Source organism: Elephas maximus, chromosome 19 (genome assembly GCF_024166365.1).
Source record: "Elephas maximus indicus isolate mEleMax1 chromosome 19, mEleMax1 primary haplotype, whole genome shotgun sequence".
Lineage (NCBI taxonomy): Eukaryota > Metazoa > Chordata > Mammalia > Proboscidea > Elephantidae > Elephas > Elephas maximus.
The window spans coordinates 27,618,811-27,640,856 of NC_064837.1; the positions used below are offsets into that span (position 1 = coordinate 27,618,811).

Sequence of the window (22,046 nt, forward strand, 5' to 3'; positions counted from 1 at the left end):
ACTGGAGCCCCTGAATGGTGCAAATGGTTAAAGTGCTCGGCTGCTAACTGAAAGGTTGGAAGTTCGAGTCCACCCAGAGGCCTGGCAAGCTACTTTGAAAAATCAGCCACTGAAGACCCTGTGGAGCACAGTTGTACCCTGACATACACGGGGTCACCACAAGTTGGCGTTGGCTCCCCAGCAACTGGTTTGGTTTGGTATTATGAGTATTGTTCCTACTACCAACTTCACAGGGCCCAACACTACATGTCCTCTTCAACTGGAATGGAGTGCCAGTAATGCCCCTCTTGTAATAACTTGCCACCTCTAGAGGGTGGGTGGAACAGACTTATATAGACTCTCTCTCTTCTCCCAAGGCCATGAGATGAGGGCAGTAGCCATCTGGCCTGGAGAAGCTGGCTTGGGCCAGGCAGGACCTACCCTTGGAAGCAACTCCCTGGTGTCAGCTGCATCCAGGGATTACACAACTGCTTTTGGGCTGAGTCTCAGAGAGAGGCTGAAGGCTCAGCTGGGAGTTCACAGGATGTTGCAAGCTATGGGCATGTATGCAGCAAGACACCTCCCTCCTGCTCTGGCCCCAGTATCTGGTTTCATATGGTTTGTCCAAGCCAGAGGAGCAAACAAACTGACAACCAAAGAGCTGCTCTTACCACGTTCTCATCATGGCTCCCTTCGTCCTCCTCTTTGCCAAGCAGGTCTAATAGCTTCTCTTTGATCAGCTGCAAAGAAGGGGGGAAGCGGTTGGTGAGGCAGTGAGAATAGTGCAAAGGTAGAGGGGCTTCCCTCCACTGGGCTTGGCTGGGGACCCACAGAGGCAGGCATCTGCCCAGGAGGCAGGCAAGACAAACTGCGCCAACAACCTGGTCTGACAAGCAGTTCCAAGAACCCATCTATCTAATCTTTTGACTGAAATGGAATTTGTTGCAGGAGGTATACCTGGAAAGAGGTAACAGGAGAACCTACTCTCATAGCTTGGACTTTTTTTTTTTGTGGATGGACAGCGTGGATAAGTGGTAAGCGTTCGAGGACTGGCTCTCCATCTGTCCTTGGGAGCAGCCTGGGACCCCCTTTCTGAGGCTAAGGGCTAAGGGACCAGATTGCTATTCACTTTCTAGACCTGGCAACTCCACAGCTCACAAGTTCAGGCCACATGTGAGTTCATAACATTTTATTCTTAGTAATAAAGGGTAGATATTAAATATACTACACTGTGTGATTCAATTCTCATAACTTTGTACAGCCTTTCACAAAAATTAATATACAAAGCAGGATAAAACCTGGACACGGAACCTGATTTGGATTTGGGGAGCACAGTCACCATGCTGAAAGGCAGGGGCTGGGGCTCAGAGGACTGCGGTCGCAGGGGTCCTACAGCCTCTTTTGTGATTCCCAGAGGGTTTTGGCCATGAACAGCCCTCTCCGGGAGGCAGAGCGCTGCTCCGCAGGCCTCCATTTCCTCAGCCGATAGGTGGTCCTGGTAGACTTTGTAGGGTCTAGAGGTGGGCCTGAGGAATTCCAGAGCCACTGTCTGTTTCAGGGAGGCACATGGCAGGTGAAGTGCATCACCCATCTCAGCCAGGGAGATGAGGTCACCAAGAAGCACTGGGGCGAGGGCAGAGTCTGGGACGGACCCACCCGCGGGTTTGTGTTTCCTAGTACAGTTAGCCCTTTCAGCTCAGCACTGTTCTTTAGGGGGCTGGCTGTGCCCTGGGGCTCTTTGCCCAGCCTGGCCCTTGTAGAGTGGTTCAGGAGCTCACCCACTCTCAATCCGGGTCTTGGGGAGATGCAGTTGGGTGGGCTGGGCAGCTCCAGGAACTCTCAGTGCCAGAAGCCCCTGGCTGTTGTTTGAGAAACTTTCAGAGCTTTGTTCCAGCTGCCTCTTGAGGGAGACATCGCCCCAGACTGTAGCAATCAGAGGCAGCCACGGTGCCCTTGTTGTCTTCTCCCTCAGGATTGAGGAGGAGTACCAGGAAATGCCCCTTCCCTAAACCTCGCTGGGCCTCGGAAGACACTACTGAAATGAGGGGCTGCCCGAGGGCAGGTGTGTGTGGGGTGTGTGTTTGTACACGTGGTGTGTGTGTGTGCGCATGTATGTGTGTGGGTAGTGTGTGCATGTGTGTGTGTGCGTGTGTGTGTGGACATGGGCACACCATGTATGGAGCTGCCCCATTTGCCTGGCCGTGGAAGGGGCACCAAGCTGGCTGTAGCACAGCCTCTTCCCTGTCCTCTCTTCCCTTTCCATTTCTCCCTGCCAGTGTAGTCCCAGGACCTTCAAGCCCCCGGAGAATAGAACTATGGCTTCGTTTCTCTTATCTCCCCACAGACCTGAGATGCAGTGGTCACTGGAACAATGTGTGTGGGCGAGGAGCAGAAAGAGGGCTCTGAGTGGAGAGAGGTCGGAGCCTCTTGCCGCTTTGCTCTCAGCATTGGGCGGGACGAGGGCACCAGCACACTGTTATTTCCCTGTGAGCGATCCCAAATCTTACCTCATAAATATAATCAAAGAGCTCTAGGATTGTAAGGATACTAGCACCAATGAACAATCCCATCTGACCACCGATATCACCTGGAGAGAGAGGCAAAGAACAAAGACCGGGTTTTACTCACACACTTCCAGGAATGGGTACCCACACTAAAGAGGAACACCAGACCTTCCAAATGATTCCCACTCCTGTGGGAAACCTGAGCCTGTAACGGGAAGTCAAGTCCTGCGACAAGTCCCTCCCTCACTGCACAGGTCTGAGCTCATGGTTTTCCAGCAGCCAGTAGGGGGTAGGGACTAATCTGAACGCCTATTGGAGGGGCTCAGGATAGACCTCATGACCCCTGGGCCAACAGGCTTGTTCAAGTAAAAGAACACTGACTGGGCTCCTGCTTTGGGTCAGTCCCCAAGTGCGAGCAGAGACAAGAAGACGGTCTGGTCCTTGCCCTGGGCAAAGGCACAGTCAAGCCGACACCTGTATCAGGTACCCAGGATGGGAATCTGTGAGCCATGGCACCAGGGACTTGTCCTCTCAGTCATGGTGTGGCTTTTGGAGCCACACAAGGGAACCTCTCACCCTTGGGATAAGGTCATAGGAGACATACCTTTACTTTCCCCACCCAATGGTAAATGCTCAATTTGGCCTCTTCCTAGAGCAGGGATTTTTACTATGGGGTATATAGATTCCCTTGGCCAAAATTTCTAGATTGGACTTCAGATCCCCCTGTATCAAAATCTCCTGGGAGGTTGTGATTAGTGTAGATACCTGGACCTGCCTTACACCTAGAGAATCTCTGGGATTGGGTTCTGGAAATCAGGATATTTAAGTTTCTCAGGCCAGAGTTTGAGAACCACTCTTGCGGGGAGCGGGGGAGGGGAGGGGAGGTCTGTGGGAGGGTGGCCAATGGTTGGAGATCCCCTGAGATTGAATACAAAAGGCTACTTGTGTGCAGCTGGGCACCTGTAGTGAGAGAGTTCATAGCTATTGTTAGGTTCTCAAAGAAGTCTCAGTTCCCCAAATGCTTAACAGGCTTTGCCCCAGAGGCAGTGTGCTGGAGAGCAGAGGGCTCTGAGGGCTCTGAGGTGGCTGAGCTCCAGACACCAACTTATGTGCCTCGACAAACCCTGATCTTCTCGGTAGCTTCCCCTTCAAAGGAGATTTGGTGTTAGCGGTGGCGAGTTGGAGGAGGTGAACTGAAATCCTTTCTAGCTCTAGTTTCTAAGACATTCAGCCTCTGGTCTGGGCTGGGGAGACAGGTAGGGATAGCAGACTCTTGGGAGTCAGATTCCATGCTGACCTCTTGTCTGAGAACTTTCTGACGGGTTGATTTGCCCTACTCTTCCCCTGAGTATGGCTGGGTGAATCCCAATACCCACACAACTCAGGTGAACAACAGAAATGGCAGGGAAGAGACTCCTTCTGATGGGACCTGGGGCTGGGTTCAAAGTGCTCCCTGTTTCTTTCCTGCCCCACTGATCTCTCTAATGTCCTGAACGGAGGCTTATTGGGAAGTATGTACTTGTGTGTGCGTGTCGGGGTGAATGTGTGTGTGCAGTATGACTGAGTGTCCAGTGGTGCGTGGTGGGGGATGTGTCGAGGCGCTGTGTGCCTGGGTACGTGTTTGTACAGAAGCAGGCAGTATGTCTGGCTATGGATGGTTTTACGTAGGTGGCTATCTACATCTAGGTGAGTCACACCTAGTGTGCCAAAGTGTAGGCAGTGTCTAAGTGTGGGTTTGTGGAAGTGGGTATAGTGTGTTTGAGTGTGTAGAACAGGTATGAGCAGGTGTAGGTGTGGGTGTGTTTGTGTGTATGGGTGTGTATCTGGTGCATGTATGTAATGAGCAGGTAACTGGGTAGGCATGCTGTGTATAGGCTTGCTGTGTGCCTCGGTAGCTGTGTAGTGTGCACGTGGGTCTGTGCAGGTGTGCATTGGTGTGTGTGGCTCTATATCACCATGGGTGCATGTTCCTGCAAATTTAGTGCATGTGTGTATAGGCTGGGGTGGGGTGTGTTTTCTGTGGCCTGAGGGCACGTGTAGCGTGTTGGCGCCGGGAGGTGAGGGTGGGTCTGGGTGGTGGCGGGAGAAGGGCCTGATTGGGCCTGATAGCTGAGGGTTTGCAAGCAGCATGCTCACCACAGGAGGTACAGATGGCAGCATTATTTTCTCAGCAGGATATTCTGGGTGGGAAGAAGACGCCGGGGACAAGCTCATCCTCACATCTGATGTAGAGACAAGCTATCCTTCCTGACAGATCCAGAGCTCAGGCCCTCCTGGCTCTGCATGTGTGCATGTGTGTGTGACTGTGAGCCTATGCTGGAGGAGGGGAGGAGGCGTGTGTGTGTGACTGTGAGCCTATGCTGGAGGAGGGGAGGAGGTGTGTGTGTGTGTGTGTGTGTGTCTGTGTGTGACTGTGAACCTGTGCTGGAGGAGGGGAGGAGGGGTGTGTGTGTGTGTGTGACTGTGAACCTGTGCTGGAGGAGGAAAGGAGGTGTGTGTGTGTGTGACTGTGAACCTATGCTGGAGGAGGGGAGTAGGTGTGTGTGTTTGTGGGTGTGTGTGACTGTGAACCTATGCTGGAGGAGGGAAGGAGGCGTGTGTGTGTGTGTGACTTTGAACCTATGCTGGAGGAGGGGAGGAGGTATGTGTGTGTGTGACTGTGAACCTATGCTGGAGGAGGGGAAGAGGTGTGTGTGCACGTGTGTGTGCGTGTGTGACTGTGAACCTATGCTGGATGAGGGGAGGAGGGGTGTGTGTGTGTGACTGTGAACCTATGCTAAAGGAGGGGAGGAGGCGTGTATGTGTGTGTGTGCATGTATGTGACTGTGAGCTTATGCTGGAGGAGGCATGTCCTGAGTCCTCTTTAGGAAATAAAGGCCAGAGCTAGCCAGCCAAGGGTGACAGGGGTGGGGTGAGGGGGCCCATATCTCAAGTGCATGGTCTCAGCTGGGGGGCCCAGGGAAATATCTCTTGGCTCAGCATCTTTGGCCGCAATGACCTCCAAGGCCTGAGTGACATCCACATAACCCAACTGGGACCTAGCTGTGGCCCAGTCCCCAGCCACCTCAGAGAAGTGCAGATGGCTTCTGGAAATACCAGCTGGGCCCTGGATCCCTGACATGGTGACTGTCCAGGTGTCAGAAGCTACTGTTTATGGACTTCCCTGGACTAGGGATATTATCACATTTAGCCATCATAACAAGTTCCTAAAGTGATTTCATTAAACCCATTTTATAGATGAGAGACCTGAGTTGAGGTTCAGTGAGGTGAAGCCGCGTGTCCACATTCTCTCACAGTATGCAGCAGCCCTTGAATTTAAAGCAGCTCTTTCCTCTATACCTCCAGGTAGAAGGCACCTGCCCCTCCCAGCATGACTCCCTCACCGTGCTCAGCTCATGGAGACGACAACAGCTATTTCTCTCCATGGGAAACAGGCATCAGCTCCTTGAAAGCGAGAGCTGGCAGAAGGGCCTGAGAATCAGGTCCTTTAACTGTCCACCCTTAGGGGTCTTGTGAGTTTTGTGCTAGGCCAGGGTTGAAATGAACTCCCTGCTTCCACTGTATGCTAACCTGGCTAGGGGAGCTGATATGAACTTGTTGGGGTTGTTGGGGTGGCCTGCAGGGCACTGGTCCAGATAGGGGCTGTCAGGGGGTAGGGATCAGGGGAACACTTGGGGAGAAGCCACCTGAAGCCCTGCAAGATGCAACCCTCACTCCTTCCTCTTTTCTTCTGGTCTTTAGTTGGGATGGTCACATATTAGCTTGCAAGCTAAGCCTGAGCTCCAAGGAAGCCCAGGCCGCAGCTGGGTGCTGAGGGGCCACATTGGTCCTGGTGTCCACCGTCTGTCCTGCATACCCCCAGGAGTCTGAGCACTTTGGAAACATCACCAGAGGTTCATGGACATCTGAGGAAGAGTGGCCCTTCTCTTGTGTTTGGCCAAGGACTCTTAGTGCATGGGGTGACACCTGGTCTTGCCAGGTGGGGGCTCCATTGGGGGCCCTCATTATGTCCGCAGCCTGGTGACCACCCAGTTCAGCCTTCTCTCCATCTGATAGCACTTCCCTCCTTCCACAGGCCCAGGACTCTGACTCCAACCTGGGGACAGATGATCAAGATCATGGGATCCAAGAGGGCAGAGCTGGAAAGGCTCCGGGAAGCCTTGTAGTTCACCCCCTCATTGCATACACTGAGGCCGAGATTGGTGATGAGCTAGCCTAAGAACTGGGCCCAGGACCCAGGCTTCCTGACTTCCAGCCAGGTTCTCAGTCTACTCCACCATGCTGGAGGGTCTTCCCATCCGGGGGCAGGGGCAGTGCAAAGAAAGACAGAGTAATTAGGAAATTAAAAGGTGAGACTCATCAGGAGGCTTACATATCTATCTGCCTGACTGCCCGCTGACCTACCCATTCTCCCTCTTGCCCCCCGTGAGATGTGGAATTATTTGCACTAGACACTGCAACTTACCAAGTAAGGCAGCGACTTCATACGCCTTCTTCTGTTCAATTGTCTCATAATTGAGAGCTTCAAAAAATATATCCAGAACAAGGATGTTCTCTCTGCAGACAAAATTCAGCACCATGAATGGTCAGAACCATCAGAATCCACAGGGATGACCAAATCAATGTTCCCATGGAAAGATGGAGAAACTGAGGCCCAAACAACTGGCCCAAGTTGAGAGCTGGTTAGTAGCAGAGCTGGGGTTTGAAGCTAAGAGTCCTGACTCCCAGCCCAGGGCTACTTCAAGGGCTGCAGATATGTATCAACTGTCCCCCTTTGTCCATTATTTCTAGTCCCCCTCTCTCTTCTCAGCCTTCCCAGGAATCCTACCTGGACTTCAAGTCTTTGGGCCCCAAAGGGCCTGCCTGGCTCCTTAGCATGAAGGTGGGCTCAGTACTGTCCTGACAAGGTCTGCCTTGGCTGGGGTGCCTGCCCCAGCTAACCTTCCAAGCTGCCCCTGCCCACTCCTGAGAGCCCCCAAATTCCTACTGGAATTTATAACAAGCTTCTCCTAGTGGGAGGCCCTTCCCTGGCATTGCCAAGCCAATTGCCAGAGTCAGAGAGGGTTTTGGGGGAGCAAACCCATCTCTGCTGGGCGATTTCTGGCAGAAGTACCTCGGTTCCCTTTGCTCCTCTAGGCAGGTTGTGTTAATGAGACACATCTTGGTAGTAAAAGTCGTTACTGCCTGCAGAATGCCTGCTAAGCAGCAGGGACTGGCACCTTCTGCATTTCACCATCCCCTTTGATGCTCCTCACAACATCTTCAGTGCCCCTTGTCCTCAACCCGCTGAGCAAATCTGTCCCAGGATGGGCTTTGGAGAGTGTGTTGGCAGGAGGGAGTGGCTGGGGGAAAGGGGAGCGAGTCCTCTTCTTTCCACCAGGACTCACTGAGGCATCGTTCAAGTATTACCATTTCTTGCCTGTTTTATGGCAATTGCCTCCTAACAGGCTTCCTTCCTCCCATCCAGCTTCCCAAGCATCCTCTATACCGCTGCCTGAAGGATCTTCCTAAAACTGCTAAATTCATTCAAATTAAATGAAATTAAAATTCAGTTCCTCAGTCACACTAGCTGCATTTCAAATGCTCAATAGCCACGTGTGGCTTTGGTGCTGGGAACTGCTGTTGAGTCAGCCCCTGGCTCATGGCAATCCCATGCACGACAGAAGGAAACATTGCCCAGTCCTGAGCCATTCCCATGATCAGATGCAGATCGGACCACTGTGATCCATAGGGTCTCCATTCGCTGATTTTTCAGAAGTAAATCACCTGGACTTTCTAGTCTGTCTTAGTCTGGAAGCTCCACTGAGACCTGTTCAGCATCAGAGCAACACACAGCCTCCACTGACAGACGGGTGGTAGCTGTGCGTGAGATGCGTTGGCTGGGAATCAAACCCAGGTCTCCCGCATGGAAGGCGAGAATTCTACCACTGAACCACCAGTGAGTACCATATTGGACTGTGTAGATCTAGAACATTTCTATCACCGCAGAAAGTTCTACTGGAGAGTGCTGGTTTAAAATATAAATCTGAGCCTGTTCCCGCTTAAAGCTCTTTAGTGGCTTCCTGTTCTCTTAGTCTGATCCTTGCAACCCCCTTGGTCTGACTTACGTCTACCTCATCCAGGTTCCCCTCTGTCATCCTCTTGCCTGACCTGGTTTACTCTACTGAACCTCTACCTGGGACAACGTCTTCTCCCATTCTTTCATTCATCTATTCTATCAAAGGATTTTCCTTTTTTTTTTGAGCACTAACTCTGTGCCAGATGCTCTGCTAGTACTTGGTAGACAGCAGAGAACGCACACACCAAGGTTCCTGCCATCAAGGAGCTTTCAATCTGGCAGATAATAAAAAAGTAAACAGAAGCATGAATACATAATTGCACATTGTGGTTAGTGTTATAAAGAACAACTCCCAAGCACTTTGAGACAAAGTAACAGGAGGGGACCTAAGTCAGCTCTCCCAGGAGGTAACATTTAAGTGGAGACTTGAACAATGAGGATCCAGTTAAGCAAAGAGTGGGAGGACAAACATTCCAGGCAGAGGAAACAGAATAAGCAAGCAAGGTGTGCCTGGAAAAACTCTCATAATCTTTAACAAAATCTCTGCAGCTTTCCTTGCCCTCACCCCCATGCAAGCTGCAGCCAATTTATCACTCTCCTACCGTACGAATACTTCTATTATCGCTTGTATCAATCAATAGGTATTCAGTTGTATACTTGTCTCTCCACAAGATTGTAAGCTGTGTCTCAGGCATCTTTGTCTTTGTGTTCTGAGGGCTAAGCACTAAGTCTGGCCCAAGCAGGTGCTCAACTAATGCCTTCTACATTGAACTAAGAGGGTGTTGGTGGTTTCAATGATAGAATTCTGTGAAGACACAGGTTCAATTCCCAGCCAATGAACCTCATGCCTAGCCGCCACCCGTCTGTCACTGGGGGCTTGTGTGCTGCTATGACGCTGAACAGGTTTCAGTGGAGCTTCCAGACTAAGTTAGACTAGGAAGAAAGGCCTGGCAATTGACTTCTGAAAATCAGTCAATCAAAAGCCTATGGATCACAATGATCGGATCCACAACTGATGGCAGGGATATCGCAGGACCTGGCAGCATTTTCTATGGTTGTGCACAGGGTCACCATGAGTCAGGGGCTGGCTCTAGGCAGCTAACAACAATCACAACAACCCATTGAACTAACTGCTGACCTCCACCCTCCTCCTCAATTGCCCCCAGCCTGTCCTCACTCACCCCCCTCCTCTCTGCCACGCTCTGTGTGTCTCTAATCCATTTCCCCCTTCCCCTGCCCACCATGCCCACTTAGCTTACGAGATATATTTTTCAGATTTGTTAAATTTCTTCTCGAGGTACTTGGCTGACGTCTTGCTGGGGATCTTCACCATGGAGAGCTCTTTATTGTAGCGGGTCAGGTTGCAGGGGGTCCTGCAGAGACAGTAATTACTGTCCTTTTCTGCTAGCAGACCTGGAGGGGAGAGGGAGGCGGGCCTTAGTAAGGTGTGGGACCAGGGACTTCTGGCCTGGAGGAGGAGCTGGGTGCTAGTAACAGAGAAATGTGAGCTGGGAGGAGGTGTCAGCCCTGGGTAAGGAAGGGCTGGGAAACTGGGGACAGGAGAGTGGGGCTTTTGATGGAGGCTGGGGGCATGAGCTCATAAAATAGTGTCCACTTTTTCTATGTTACTCTTGGTCTTCCACCCTTTAAAAAATTGTTGAAAAGGCACCACGTTAAGAGAATGGGCTCCATGTGAGTCTCCCCCGCTCAGCTTCCCCGGGCCTCTTCTCTGGCCCTCGCCTCAGGGTTCTCTTACATCAGGGACAAACAACATGGGAGACCATTTTGCCTGATGTCCAGAGCGCCACAGTATTCCCTCTGGGTTCCCTTCTAGCCAGTGCCCACCTCCTCTGCCTGTCTGAACTACATTGAACTAAGAAGGCATCGGTGATTTCAGTGATAGAATTCTCCCCTTCCATGTGAAGACAGAGGTTCAATTCCCAGCCAATGAACCTCATGCCTAGCCGCCACCCATCTGTCACTGGGGGCTCGTGTGCTGCTATGACGCCGAACAGGTTTCAGTGGAGCTGCCAGACTAAGTTAGACTAGGAAGAAAGGCCTGGCAATTGACTTCTGAAAATCAGCCACTGAGAAGCCTACGGATCACAATGGTCAGCTCCACAACCGATGGCGGGGATGGCTCCTTTCCCTGGAGGCATCGGCCCCCATCTGGAGCACTTCTCTCTCTCCTGTCGTCTAACGAGGACAAGCAGTTAAAAGCATGATATTCCTCCTTCCCTCCCGCTTTCTTCCAACCATTTCAGTGTTTCTGGCTGCCCTTGGGTTCTATCAAGTCTCTACTCCAAAAAGAGACAGGGTCTTTGCCCATATCAGAAGCCACCTCCTCCTCTTGGCCAGGCCCTCCCTCCGCTCTACTGGAGGCATCAGGACCTGAGTCCAGAGCTGCCCCCACATGGTTGTGCAATTCTCTCTGCTTATCTTGTTTATCTACCATTTTACGCGTCCAGAGAGAGGCGGGAATGTGGAGAGGGTCCAGCTTTGGAACTGCAGCTTGTTGGTGAGATCTCCCTCCCCTGCAGCTTTCCAGGGATGGGCCCCAATCTCCCATCAGGCCAGTATGGGGAGTCAGGGGAGGGTACAGAATGTTCCATTTGCACACATGGAAGGCAGGCTGGGCTCTACCTTCCTGGGCTAATGGGGCACAGGAAAGGCAGGACCTCTCTGGAATGACCACAGCCTCCCCATGTGAGGCACCACCAGAGTGTGGACAAGGAGATACTGTCCACCTTCTTCTGGTGCCCGGCCCACTCTCCACTGTCCATTCTCTCTCCATCTCTGTCCTCCTCCCTCCATTACTTAGCACCCTCTGTTCCCCCTGAAGTCTGTTCCTTCTCTATCTCCACCCCACACCTCCTTTCTCTCCCCCAGCCCCCTTCCAGCCCTATCCTTCTCTCCTTCCTCCTCTCCATCTTCCTGCAGCGCCTTCACCCTGTCCACCCCCTTTCCCCTCATGCCTTCTCAGTTCCTCCTCCATTCCATGTCTTTCCCCACATCCAGATGGTCTCTGCAGTCCCAGTCTCAGACACATCCCCCCCCCCCCGCCCAAGTATGATTCCATGCCAGGACTCACCTAGGGCAGGCTCAGCACACTCCTTGTGCTGCTCGGGGGTGCAGAAAGGGGCATCCCCTGCAAAGAAGAAACACAATGGAAAGTTACTTAGGAAGAATCATGTGAGTCAGCAATATCTCCCATCCTTGGGCTCAGGGAGATGAGTGCATCCTGTTACCTGGGAGGGCAGAAGTCTGCTAGTGGACCTATCAGAAGGGAGCCATTGATCAGAGCTGCCTAAGGGGCAGGGGAGGACAGAAGAGCATTATACACGGGGTCAGAAGATTAGCCCTGGTCCAGTCCTGCCCCTTACTTGCTCTGTGACCCTTGGGCATGTTGTTCACCTCCCTAAGCAAAGGGTAACAGGACCTGCCTAGCTAACTTCTCCTAAATTGCTGGGGAGGTCACCTAGGTGGGATCGTCTTGACAACTGAAAGTTGGAGGTGATGGTAAGCACCTACTGGACGTGCATCACCTCCTTTAACCTGCACAGATACCCTTTAAGGTAGAAAATAGTATACCTGTCTTACCCATGAGCGCCTAGAACCTTCAGCATCCTGCCGTTCCAGGACAGCAGAGCTAGTAAGTGATAGAGGTGGGATTTGAACCCATCAGTCTGATTCCAAGGCTGGGCGTTTCCCACCACACCCCTCTGCTGTAGGCGAGTGAGGATTGCTTTGTAAGTATCCTCACTGTTTTGCCCATAATTCCACATTAGTAATTGAGATGCCAGTAACAGTGTCACAGGTAGAATAACTAAAACCTTGACTGTGCATCTTGGGCTCAGTTTCCGTGCGGGAGGACCTCACTGGTTGGCGCTGAGCATGAGTACTAGCTGAGTAACACATTGGTGCTGTGCTGTCTTTGTAGGCATTCAGGATCTTTTTCTTTTTTTTCATGTGCTAAGGATAAAGTCCACCACAATGTCATTTCCTCCCCATTTCCCCCAAAAGCTTTCACAGAGCTGAAGAACTGATATATGTCCTCCTTTCTAATAATAACAATTTAACTGACATGTTTCCCTTTTTGCTCTGTCTTCCAGGAAGCTCAGAGGCAGTTTTAAAGACCCATAAGGCTACTTTTAGATTATTAAAGCAATTACTGGTTACTGATGGAATTTAGAGGACACCCTGGTAGCACAGTGGTTAAGAGCTACAGCTGCTAACCAAAAGTGGTTCGAATCTACCAGGCGCTCCTTGGAAACCATATGGGGCAGTCCTACTCTGTCCTATAGGGTCGCTATGAGTCGGAATTGACTCGACGGCAATGAGTTTTTAATGGAATTTAGTGATGAGGATGTTCATTACAGCATTGGTTGTAACAGCAAAACAGTGGTAATGAACTAAATGTTCAATATGAGGATTGAGTTAATAAAGTTAAATAAAGTGTGATAAACCAAACCAAACCAAACCCATTGCTGTCAAGTCAATTCTGACCCATAGTGACCCTGTATACCCAGGAAATACAGCAACCATTAAATATAACAGCAAAGATTCTGGCACACAGTAGGTCTGGCGTATAGTAGCATGACTTTTAGTCACCTTCCCAAACATGTTAACACGACAACCTCTGACTTTCACAGTTTACAAAGGATTTTTATGTCTTAACCTAATTTTATCCTTATAACAACTAATGGTAATGAAGCTGAGAACAGAGAGGTTTAGTGACTTGGGCCAGGTCACACAGTAAGTGAGCAGACGATCCTGAGTTAGAAGCTAAGCTCCCTGCCTTCCAGCTCAATCACCCTTCCACGCTGCAATACCAAATTCTTCCTGCCCAAACCAGCTCTCTGCTCTGCACTTCCGTCCCTGACATGTCAACTGCTCCAGTGAGGGTGGCTGTATTTATTACCCGTCTACCAACAGAGCTGGCTGATGAACTCTTGCCTCATTTGAGAGAGTGTTAGGCATTTGGACACAAAGAACAGTGAACATATGAATGGAAGCAACAAACATCTGGATGTTGGAATGTGTACCCCCCCCCCCGGATGCAAGAATTGCAAGCATCCAGATATCTGGACACAAACATCAGGAGGTGGAGCAGCAAACATCTGGCAAACATATTGCACATTGGGATGAACATTTTCCAAACACACAGATGCTTCTGGAGACCGGGATGCTGCCTTGGTTGCTGGACTGGATGACGTCTCTGTCTATCCTCTAAATGTTTTTTTTTTTTTATACTAGTGTTCATGGAGTAGACTCTGATTCATGGCAACCCTGTGTGTGTCAGAGTAAAACTGTGCACTGTAGGGTTTTTTATTTTTTTATTGTACTTTAGATGAAGGTGTACAGAACAAACTAGATTCTCATTAAACAATTAGTACACATATTATTTTATGACATTGGTTAACAACCCCACGGCATGTCAACTCTCTCCCTTCTCAAACTTGGGTTCCCTATTACCAGCTTTCCTGTTCCCTCCTGCCTTCTAGTCCTTGCCCCTGGGCTGGTGTGCCCCTTTTGTCTCATTTTGTTTTATGGGCCTATCTAATTTTTGGCTGAAGGGTCAATCTCAGGAGTGACTTCGTTACTGAGCTAAAAGGGTGTCCAGGAGCCATACTCTTGGGCTTCCCATAGGGTCTTTAATGACTGATTTTTTGGAACTAAATTGCCAGGCCTTTCTTCCAGGGTGCCTCTGGGTGGACTCAAACCACTAATCTTTTGGTTAGAAGCTGAGGGTGTTAACTGCACTGCTCAAGGACTCCTTTTAAATGTTTTAGCATCAAATAATAGGGTCTTCCTAGGGCAACAGCCCTTTGGGTCCTAGTGGAGTGAATGATGTGTATCCTATTAGGCTGAAAAATGCAGACGGTCCCTCAGTGGCACAGTTTGTGCTTGACTATTAACCAAAAGGTTAGCGGCTTGAATGCACCCAATGGCACCCAGGAAGAAAGGCCTGACAATCTGCTTCCCTAAGATTACCACCAAGAAAACCCTATGCCACACTTCTACTCTAACACACAGGGTTGCCATGAGTTGGAATCATTGGCTACATTTTTTTTTTTTTTTTTGAGTAATGCAAAGAAGGGCCCAGACAATCCCAGGCTGAGTACTGCAGCCTCCCCTCCCCTGGCACTGACCTGGCATGTGAACCATACGGCAGTTGCAATTCTCCACAATGTAGCGGGTCTCACAGTCAATCCTACAGGCGGTGATACTGTAAACAGGAAAGAAGTCGAGTCCCATCTCTGAGGATCGGCACTCGCCCCACGGTGGGGGCAGGTATGTGAGCTGCAAGACAGGAAGGAGGAGGCAGCGGTCAGCCTCAGCCTGTTCAGCCTCAGCAGACTCAGTAGCTCCTTCAGTTCCTTATTCAATCAACAATTATTGATCATATTAGATGACAATTTAACCCCATGGCCCGACCTTGTATCTGGCTCCAGTGCTAGTTTTCCTGCTTGTACTGGGCTGAATACTATCCCACAGAAATTCTTGTCCACCCAGAGCCTGTCACTGTGACCTTATTTGGATATAGGGTCTTTGCAGATGTCATCAAGTTAAGATGAGGTCATGCTGGATTAGGGTGGGCCCTAAACCCAATGTAAGTAGTGTTCTTGTAAGGAGAGAAACCCATGGACACAGAGACAGAGACATGAGAGGAGAAGGCCATGTGGCTCTGGAGGCCAAGGAACATCAAGGATCGTCAGCAGCCACCTGAGGCCAGGAGAGAGGCATGGAACAGCTTCTCCCCCAGAGCCTCCTGAAGAAACCACCCTTGCCAACACCTTGATTTCAGACTTCTAGCTTCCATAGTTGTCAGAGAATAAATTTCTGGTGTTTTAAGTTACCCAGCTTGCAGTGCTTTGTTACGGTGGCCTTAGGAAATGAATACACTGCCTTATCTTTTATTAAAAACCAGGTCCCATCAAATAGGTCCTGACGCATAGCAACCCCATGTGTGTCAGAGTAGGACTGTGCTCCACAGGATTTTCAATGGCTGAGTTTTCAGAAGCAGATCACCAGGACTTTCTTCCAAGGCACCTCTGGGTAGACCCAAACCTCGAACCCCATAAATGTTGATCTCCTTAGAGTCTCTTGTTTATGCCATGTGTCTTCCCACTATCACACTTTGTCCCTTCACATCTATTGGGATGACCCAACAAAGTGTACCCTCTTGGCTTGGGATGTTGGGACCTCAGACATGGACTTGGAGGACAAAACCCAGTGAAGGGCTCAGGGTGAAATGGCTTTAGTCATGATCAGTTTTGTTTATGCCCTTCGGCCCTGACTGGAATAGCTCTCAGGATGCCATGCTATGGATGACGCCCCTTTGGGGAAAATGACACTCATTCTCAGAGGTCCAGTGCCCATAAAATGTTCTTCAAACTCTACAGTTCTTGCCTGATGGGGATGAGAAAGGTAGAGGAACGATGGTTCTTGCACTTACTGTGTTTTAAGGCCCGAGCTAGATCCTTTATGCCTATCTTTTTTTTAATTGAAGAATAATTTACATAAAATAAAACACACACATTTTAAGTGCACAGTTCAGGGAGTTCTGATAAAAGCATACAACTGTGTAACCACCATGACAATCAAGATACAGACCGTTATTATCACCCTGGAAAGTTCCCTCCTGCTCCTATCCAACCGGCCCGCCACCTGCCCAGGTAATCACGGTTGTGATTTCTATCCCCATAGGTTGGCTTTGTTGGCTCTCGAACTCCTTCACAGAAATGAAAGCTTACGCTATGCTCTCTTTAATGTTTGGCTTCTCTTGCTCAACATAATGTTCACAGATTCATTCATGTTGTTTGTACACTGGCGGTTTGTTCCTTCTTATCGATGAACAGTTTTGCAGTGTATGAACACAGTGCAATTTGTTTAGCCATTCACTCAATGATGAGCATTTGGGTTGTTTCCAGTTTTGGGCCATTGTTATGGATTGAATTGTGTCCCCCCCAAATGTGTGTCAACATGGCTAGGCCATGATTCCCAGTACTGTGTGGTCGTCCTCCATTTTCTGATTGGATGTAATTACCCTATGTGTTGTAAATCCTACCCTTTATGATGTTAATGAGGCAGGAGTAGAGGCAGTTGTGTTAATGAGGCAGGACACAATCTACAGGATTAGGTTGTATTTTGAGTCAATGTCTTTTGAGATAGAAAGAGAGAAATGAGCAGAGAGGAGAGGGACCTCATTACCACCAAGCAAGAAGAGCCAGGACCAAAGCATGTCCTTTGGACCTGGAGTCCTTGGGCTGAGAAGCTCCTAAGCCAGGGGAAGATTGATGACAAGGACCTTTGCTCAGAGCTGACAGAGAGAAAGCCTTATCCTGGAACTGGCACTCTGAATTCAGACTTCTAGCCTCCTAAACTGTGAGAGAATTAACTTCTGTCTGTTAAAGCCATCCACTTGTGGTATTTGTTATAGCAGTGCTAGATAACCAAGAGAGTAATTATGAAAAATTTAACATATTAACTTTTTTGTGGGCACCTATTTTAATTTCTCTTGGGTGAATAGCTAGGAGTGGAAGAGCTGGTTCATAAGATAGGTGTATGTTCACTTTTATAAGAAGCTGCCAATCTGTTATCAAAGTGGTGGTATGAGTGGTGTCTCTCTGCTCACTTCTCTCTTTTATATCTCAAAAGAGATTGGCTCAAGACACTATCTAATCTTTTAGACCTCATCAGAATAGCTTCCACTAGTTCATCTTCTTAGATCACAGTAATAGGATTTACAACACATGGGGAAATCATATCAGAAGATAAAATGGTAGACAATCATACAAGGGGATCATGACCTAGTCAACTTGACAGATATTTTAGGGGGACACAATTCAGTCCATGACACTGAGTTTGGGGCCAAGGTAAGGATGCCCTGTCTCTCCAGTTTTTTCAACATTGTATTGGGGTTTCTAGCTAGAGCAGGGAGGCAAGAAAAAGAAATAAAAAGAATAAGACAAGGAAGGAAGAAGTAAAACTCAGCAATAAACCAAAACAGGCTACTGAAAATGCAACAACATGAGTGAACTTCAAAAGCACGCTGAGAGAAAGCAGTCAGACACAAAAGAGTGCATTCTGTATGATTCTATTTATACGAAATTCCAGAACAGGCAAAATGAATTTATAATGACAACAAGCAGATCAGTGGTTGCCTGCAAATAGGGAACTTTTGAAGGGTGATGGAAATATTCTATATCTTGATTAGGGTGGTGTTACAAGAGTGTGTACATTTCAAAAATCCATCGTACATTAAAATGGATGCATTTTATTTTATGTGATTTCTACCTTAATGAAGTTGACTTAAAAGTAGGAAAAAAAAAAAAAAGATAACAATTAAGAAGATGGAAATGTAAGCCACAGACCAGGAGTGAATATTCACAGTATGTATGCCTGACAGAGGACTTGTCTCCAGAATATATGGAGAACTCTTATAACTCAATAATAAAAATAAAAATGAGCAAGTGTTTTAAATGGGCAAAAGACTTGAATAGACACTTCACCAAAGCTAATACGCAAATGGCTAATAAACACATAAAACTGTGCTCAAAATCATTAATCGTCAGGTAAATGTAAAAAGAGACAACAATGAGATACAACTATACACTTACGAGAATGGCTAACATTTTGAAAACGGGCAAAATCAAGATTTGGTAAGAATTTGCAGCAACTAGAATGATATAAATTGACTTTGGGGGGATTGGTTCTTTCTTTCCTACTAAAAAGGGTTCCCACAGTGGTTAGACCATGGGTATGGGTTGGTGAAGCTGAGGCAAAGTTTGTTCAGGGTTAGCTACTTTTTTGCAGAGGTCATGATTCAAATGCCTTGGCTACTCCACTGTGTCTGGTTCATTTGTTCCGTCAGCTTCTCTGAAGCCTCACATACAGCAGCAGCTGGGAATCACAGCAGGCATAATATTGGCTCTTGCTTACCAATGAGTGTCTGAAAGTGGGCTGGAGTATTTGTTTATCCTGGGCAAGTGAAGCCTCAGGGGGACCCTGAAGCATAATGTTCAAATATCTGAAGGGCTGTCTCAGGGAAGGAAAATTAGCTTTGTTTTCTGGCATCCCAAGGGAAAGGCAGATACAGGAAGGATTGTAACAAGGAAAGTGGGGATGATGATAACATTTATTGATGTTCCAAGCACGGCTAGGCATATTACATGCATTACCTTATTTAATCGTAATGAAAGATAAATTCTGACTTAACACAAGGAAGAACTTTCTAACCTGCTAGTATGATTCAATATCAAAATTATGGTGCTGCAAGTGAGTTTCCCATGACCAGGGGTTTTCAAGCAGAGTCTACACAATCCCTTGGCTAGGGCTAGAAGAGAAAGATTCAAGCTCTGGATGTGCAGTTGGATGAGATGACTTCTAAGGTCTCTTAAACCCCTGAAAGTCTATGATTCTAATGTGATGTCTTAGGCATCTAGTGCTGCTATAACAAAAATACCACATGGGGATGGCTTCAACAAAGAGAAGTTTATTTTCTCACAGTCCTGTAGGCTAGAAGTCCGAATTCAGGGTGGTGGCTCCAGGGGAAGGCTGTCTCTCTGTCGGCTCTGAAGGAAGGTCCTTGTGATGCATCAGTCTTCCCTTGGTCTGGGAGACTCTCAGAGCAGGAACCTCAGGTCCAAAGGACTCGCTCTGCTCCTGGTGCTGTTTTCTTGGTGGCATGAGACCCCCATGTCTCTCAACTCACTTTTTTTATATCTCAAAAGAGATTGGCTTAAGATGCTATCTAATCTTTGAGACCTCATCAGAGTATCTGCCACTAATCCCTCTTATTAGATCATAGTGATAGGATTTACAACACACAGGGAAATCACGTCAGAAGATAAAATGGTAGACAATCATACAAGGGGATCATGACCTAGCCAAGTGGACATATATTTTGGGGGGATACAATTCAATCCATGATATGTGACAATTAGTGACAGTGGAACATGCCATACAGAACCTTCAACCCTACTCTTTGAAGGGCTAGCTATGTGCTTTGGGTAAACTACACAGCCCCACCCACCAAGCTACCACTTCCCCTTCCCAGCTTAATCCCCCGACCTGATTACATGCGATAAACAAATTCAGTGCCCCACAGTTAGTAGGTGTTCAGGAAGTCTTAGTTCCCATCCCCTTCTCCTAATAAACGCTTTTGTGTTTTTCTACCCTTTCATTCAACAAACAGCCCAGTCCCACTACTGCTCTTTTACAATTTGATTCTATAGACCAGCAAATCTCTGCTCTTTTGGGCTTAAGCTATTTTGAGTTGGGTTGTTTGTCAGACATCCAAGTCAAGATGTCCACCAGGCAGCCGGATCTGGAGTTAAGGGGGCAGGGAGGTCTGGGCTAGAGTCATAGGTGTATATTGAAGCTGTGGGGTGCATGAGCTAGCCCAGGGAGAGAGGCTAGAGGCCTAGGATGGACGCTTGATGAGTTACTGAGTCTACGTGACAACTCAACCTGCCCCACCTTTTTCCCCACTGTGCCATTGAACCACCGGCTTTGGATAATTGTCTAAATTTATGAACTGAACAAGGAACTCAGAATTTTTCCTATTAAAAATATTGGTGCTTGCGTGCTTTTCTTTGCTGCACTGCCATGAGGCTACTATCGACAGTCATTTTAATATTATGGAGAGTAGGCTTATGTTTGCTCCTTCCCCGCCTGGGGCGATTCTTGTGTTGTTCCTCAACCGCTGATTTTCCCAGTCTCCCAGCCTAAAGATTCTGAGACCTGCCAGCAGGTGGCGCTGCAGTTAGCATTGTTGCCCAAGACTCTTTCTCTGTAGCGCACATGGCCCCAAGGGAGACCTGTCAATCTTCCAGACCCTTGCTAAGCTCACTTGGCCTTTTCCGTGTTGTGTCTGCAGCATATACCCACCTGGCTCTTAGTTCTGCTAGCCAAGTGGCCTCCTGCTTCAGGGACTGGACACTATGCTCACCTACAAATCCGTTTAGGCCCAGGGATACCTTTGCAGCCTCCTTCCCAGGGCTAGGCCAAGTTCCCCAGCCTTGCTCTGGCTTGGCCTGGCTTCTGCCTCTTCCTCACTAACCCAGGTGGGTCTTCTACTGGGAGTGCCCATGTTAAGAGTGTGTGCTTTGTGGTTACGCTGAGCTGGGTTTGAATTTTGGTTCTGCCACATATGTAGCTGGGGGGCCTTGGGCAAGTGACTGAGGCCCTCTGGTCTTCCCTTCCAGGTGGGAGGCAGGGCCTAGAGTTTTATGCTCAATCTTTTTCTGATCAAATATCCCTCAGGAACCCCTAACACTTAGAGTGCAGAGTTTGAACGCCCACATCAGGCACCAGTGACTTGCTGAGGTTCCCTTGGCAGGAATTATAACCAACCTGAGCCTTACTTCCTGCTCCATAAGGGTCACAACAGGGTTGCTACCAGCCAGAATCGAAGGCAGTGGGTTTTGGACTAGGTAGTTGCTAAACTCCTTTAGAGTCTTCAAATTCTTTGAGTCTATACATCTCATTATAGTCCAGGGCAAAGGTAAGAAGTGTGCTGCACTCAGAGGATTTGTCAGGTCTAAATGTTTCGTTCAGAATGTGTGTTCTTCCTTTTCTCTATCTGGAGAAATTCCTTAAGATGAGGCCAGTGTGACCCTGGCTCAGAGCCAGCAGAAAGCCTGGAAAACTTTCTGGAGGGTGGGGGACAAACCCCTATGGTAATCTGTCAGAGACAGAGTCACTCAGCTTTCTTAGCAAGCTCCCACTGCTGGGGAAGACCTCAGCCTGAGGAAGGTGCCCTCTAGGGGTGCAGGAATAGGAGTTGGGGTACTGCTGTTGTTATGTTGGGAGCTCAGAAGGGCTTTAGTTGGCTTGGCCAGCCAGTGGTCTAGCCCAGTTTAACGAGCACTTAATTAACTCCTAGGATGTGCCAGGCAGTGGGGCTGCGCGCTAGGGTTAGAGGGGTGAGTCAAACGGGGTTCCTGCTCTTGAGAGCTCCTGCTTGCCCGAGGCCCTTCCTGCAACCATCTTAGGGCATGTGCCTAGAACCTCGAGGCTTGTTATCTTCCTCTCCCCTCCACTTGTGTGCCTGAGGGGTAGGGGAAAGAACGCTGGATCTGGACTGGAAGGTCCAGTGCCGCCACTGACAGGCTGTTGCCTTGGCCAAGTTACCCAACCACTTTGGGCCTCAGTTTCCTTATCTGAAAAAGAGATTTTAAGCTTCAATCATAGGGATTCCCTGAGGGCTAAATGAGACAATACGCATGGAAGCCCCTTGCACAGCCTTGTTGAATCCAAGCCTTTAGGTTAGGGAAGTGCTTATTCCTTTCATTCAAGAGAGTCAGTCTTGTGGTAAGCCCACTTGCCTGTCTTAATTGACATCCTCCTCTTGGGCTGTACCCATAACTCCTCTGGCTCACCGGGTCTCGAGGATCTGACACATAGTAGGTACTTCATACTTGTTTGTTGAATGAACGAATGGATTGCCCCACCATGCTTTCTGGAAGCTCAAGTTCAGAGGATGAATACAAGGGGGT

General features: G+C 48.8%; 1 protein-coding gene across 1 annotated transcript in view; it reads right to left on the reverse strand.

Annotated features, from left to right (window-relative positions):
- The window catches only part of ASIC2 (acid sensing ion channel subunit 2), a 324,220-nt gene that overhangs the window by 3,447 nt on the left and 298,727 nt on the right, over positions 1 to 22,046 (reverse strand). Inside the window, exons 4-9 of the mRNA XM_049860257.1 lie at positions 14,694 to 14,844; positions 11,633 to 11,689; positions 9,801 to 9,954; positions 6,949 to 7,040; positions 2,487 to 2,566; positions 651 to 719 (exon numbers count right to left, since the gene is read on the reverse strand). Coding sequence (XP_049716214.1) covers positions 651 to 719; positions 2,487 to 2,566; positions 6,949 to 7,040; positions 9,801 to 9,954; positions 11,633 to 11,689; positions 14,694 to 14,844 — 603 coding nt within the window. The remainder of the gene's footprint in view (positions 1 to 650; positions 720 to 2,486; positions 2,567 to 6,948; positions 7,041 to 9,800; positions 9,955 to 11,632; positions 11,690 to 14,693; positions 14,845 to 22,046) is intronic.